The sequence below is a fragment of the Sinocyclocheilus anshuiensis genome, unplaced genomic scaffold (assembly GCF_001515605.1).
Source record: "Sinocyclocheilus anshuiensis isolate Anshui unplaced genomic scaffold, SAMN03320099.WGS_v1.1 scaffold112, whole genome shotgun sequence".
In the NCBI taxonomy this organism is placed as follows: Eukaryota; Metazoa; Chordata; class Actinopteri; order Cypriniformes; family Cyprinidae; genus Sinocyclocheilus; species Sinocyclocheilus anshuiensis.
In genome coordinates, this window is record NW_015557175.1 from 852,772 (window position 1) to 856,614 (window position 3,843).

The window sequence follows — 3,843 nt, forward strand, 5'->3', positions numbered from 1 at the left end:
CCTATCAGTACGAGGTCCTGCCCTCCGGGCTGTCCCTGTTGCCCCGTGTCTTCACGTAAGTTGCGGAGGTACCGCTTGTTCCCCTGAGAGAACAGGGCATTCGCATTCTCAACTACCTCGACGACTGGCTCGGACTCGCTCAGGCTGTCGGTTATCCGACGTGACGTCTCCGTTCCCTCCTTCAGGGAACGAGGGTTACCATACGTAACCGAGACGTTTTTGAGGTGAGTCAGTACCTTGCAGGGATGTGGGTCGACTCCATATGTGTCCAGTGTGTTAGCCCTCTGAAGAAGATTTAACTCAGCGAGAGAAGGACACTGACCCCTACAGAAACAAACAACACGATCTTACAAAAAGATCTACAACTACATCTGCTGAAAATTCAGCTTGACATTTTTACTGTATTTTTGATCAAATAAATGCAGCCTCAGTGAGACTTCTTTCAGAAATATAAAAAAAAATCTTACCGTTTCCAAACTTTCGAACGGTAGTGTACAATTAAATTTAGTTCTACGGTGGGCATGTGGCTTAAATTTGGTGTTTTTTTCCTCTCACCTCAGCTCATTCTGGTGGATCTCCACGATCTTGCGCTCTAGTTTGAGGGACTGTTTGGGGAAGAGCTTGAAGTCGCTGATGTAGTCTGCAGGATGTTCCTCAGGATCGTAGTCCCCAAGCTCAGCTAAAAAAAGACAAACAGCCTTAAAACTCATCAAACGACCATATGAAACGCTGATCAGCCCATGTATCTGCAACAAGAGACTTTCATCTGTTTCTGATCTAAATGAGGTTCATATCCATCAGAAATTCTCTTTGCTGTGTATTTTATGAGCAGGGAAATGCGGAAAGAGGTTTGAAATATGGCTGTTAATTAGTTAAAAAGCTTCCAGAAGAAAATGTCTCAGAAACACCTTGTTACTGGCGCTGACGGGGTCTGATGTCAAATAGTACTCAAGCTTTGGTTACATAACTAAATGTAATGGAAAGTGTGATTGGTTGTAAAAGCTGCCTGTAGATGAGATTTTATTCTTACCCTGTACAATACAGGCTCCAAGATACGCAGCATCAGCGAACGGACATAACAGCCTACCGTGGTACACGTCTCTCTTCAACTGCAGGTACAGAAGATACCTGACAATAGAAACAATAGTAGAGGGGACATTTCCAAAGAGTGTTAGTGTTATTTTGACATGAAACTTTCACCACAGGTTCTCTCTCTTTACATTAACAGTACAAGCCAAAGGGTCAAATTTCAATTGTTTTGTTAAATCCAACCTCAGATGTTGGGTTCAGGCTTTTCACATGACCTTTTAAATATGGCCCATATCAGAGACTGGTCTGAATAAGCTAATTTAACACATATGTGTAAGACACCCTATCCCAATATGTTTATTATAATATCTTCTAATATCGTCAACAAATTTCATAATACATTTTAATATGATATCACATTTTGATTATTCCTATCTTAAATGTAAGCATTATTATTTTAACTTTCACTTTTTATTTTTTACTGTTCAAAGCAGGTGTCACAACATTTGAGATCTAATGTACATCAATCTATGTTTCAAATTTTTATATATATATATATATATATATATATATATATATATACACAGTATCTATAGAGTGCAATTCACAATTTATTTTATGATTACAAAATTATAAAATTATTTTATGATTATTACACTTCAAAAACTGGTAACCTGCGACTGCTACTTTAAAGAGATATTTCTAAATATAATATAAATTAATATACTTTATGATATTGGTTGTATAAATTGATGTATTTAGATTGATTACAATTTTGTTTTACTTAAATCCAGTTAATTGAGAGGTTACCATTTTTAGGTCAACTTTTTTTTTTCAATTACCCTTAATTATACACAATTATGATGAATGTTGAATTAGACTGACTTAAAATCGCCTGAATTCCAATCCATCTCTAGACATGTGTCTGATTTATAATTGAACAGAACTGAGTTTTTTTGCTGTTCACACTTGGATCATACATAAATAAATAAATAAAACTGATCTATGTCGCATTTGAAGTACAACTATCACCATAGAGATCTGTCCTAGACCAATAAGCCCAAACATATCAGCAACAATACTGGCACCCCAAAACCCAGCTGAAATATGAGGAGCATAAAACAACAGTTTACTGAAGAGGATGCTTTGTCTGAAAGTTTCAGAGCTTTAATGAGCTTCTAGTATCACAATTGGCTGGTATTTAATAAAAATAAAATGTAGATACCCTCATTTCTGGCAGCATCTCTTGATTTTTAGAGCAGAAATGTCTACCAGATGGTCTGTATGTGCCCACTGTCAAACCAGCCCTGCTTCTTCAGTACACTAACATTATTTAGACCTGAACACTCAGCACCACTGTTGCCTTTAAGAAATGTTACTTTTGTAAGACCTAAAACTAAATGTAGGCAGAACACCTCACAGAGGTAAGTCTGAACTGACAAAACATTTAAGACAGAAAACACACATGTACTTCAAAAAAATAACATAAGCCCTATGGGAATCTTTACTTAATGTTTTTACAAAGTACAGAAAAAAGTACATTCAATTGTGTTATGGAGGAGCTCAGTATTTTTTTTTTTTAAACGACAGTCATGCTGGAAAATGCACAATGACCATACTTTATTAATAATTTTCAGCCTAGTGCAAATTCACAACCGATTTCACTTCCATTGCCTTGTGAAAAAGAAGTACACATTAGTATACTTTTAAAAATAGTACTTATTAAAGAATTAATGAAAATAATTATATTTACGTGTGAACTGTTTTCAGACCCTTAATTATTTGTAACTGTAATTAAATTAAACTGTATTATAGTTTTTAGTATTTATTTTATTAAATGTAATTTGAGTGACGAATGGAGCTCAAGGGTAGTTCAGATAGAACACGGCATGACAGCCAGCATCAGCTGATGCTCAGCTGATTGTAACTCCTCCCACTGCAATTAAATAAGATACATAAGTTCATCCGTACTTGATCTGTACTTGCCTTAGTCTGTCGCACAGACATGCACTTACCCTCCTCCATCCCCAGCTCCTCCTTATACAGGCACATTATCACTTACACTGTAAAAACAAATCTGTACAATTTACAGTAAAAAATCGGCAGCTGTGGTTGCCGGAATTTTACCGTAAAAAATATGGTAGCAACATTTTAGGTTTATGGTTTTAACCGTAATTTCGTTAACTGATATAATGTTAATATACCAACCTATTGAAGTACTGAAATCTGTTTTGTACCTTTGTAATACACTGATAACCACCAAATGCAGGTGGTGATGAGAAAGGCACATGCTGAACCAAAGCCCATCACAAGCAGCTTTTAAATAATAATATACATAGAAGGTGCGCAGTGTCATTCACACAAACACTAAACACCATCATGGTAACATACATGAAACTAAAATAATGCAATAAACATTCATTTAACAACATTAGGTGTAACACAGGCATTTTTGTTTTTATTAGGGAGAAAGTGGGGTGGGATCCAGAAGGACCACAAGGATATTGGCTCTAGCATGATATTTTAGAATTAAAACTAATAATGACAAATATGCCAAATCTCATTATAATTTTTTTTTCTTCTTCATGGCTTTGAATGAGAACATTTTTATTTACATATCTAAACATTTTCCCCACAAAATGTTTACCCCCAAATTAAAAAGAGAAGGGACATTTTGAAAAAAGAAAATAAAGCTATTAGGATTATTTTTTCATTGTGATTATAATTTTAAGTACACTGTCCACCCAAATTCTCACTACTGTAATGTATTCAGACATTATACTTCGTAGTTTTTTTTTTTTTATTTTTCATTAT

The 3,843-nt window shown here is 35.1% G+C and overlaps 1 protein-coding gene across 2 annotated transcripts in view; it reads right to left on the bottom strand.

Annotated features, from left to right (window-relative positions):
• Positions 1–3,843, bottom strand: part of LOC107678471 (FERM domain-containing protein 3-like) — a 63,433-nt gene that overhangs the window by 32,996 nt on the left and 26,594 nt on the right. For both annotated transcript variants that reach the window (XM_016473748.1, XM_016473747.1), the window contains exons 5-7: positions 1,031–1,128; positions 556–679; positions 237–324 (exon numbers count right to left, since the gene is read on the bottom strand). In XM_016473748.1, coding sequence (XP_016329234.1) covers positions 237–324; positions 556–679; positions 1,031–1,128 — 310 coding nt within the window. The remainder of the gene's footprint in view (positions 1–236; positions 325–555; positions 680–1,030; positions 1,129–3,843) is intronic.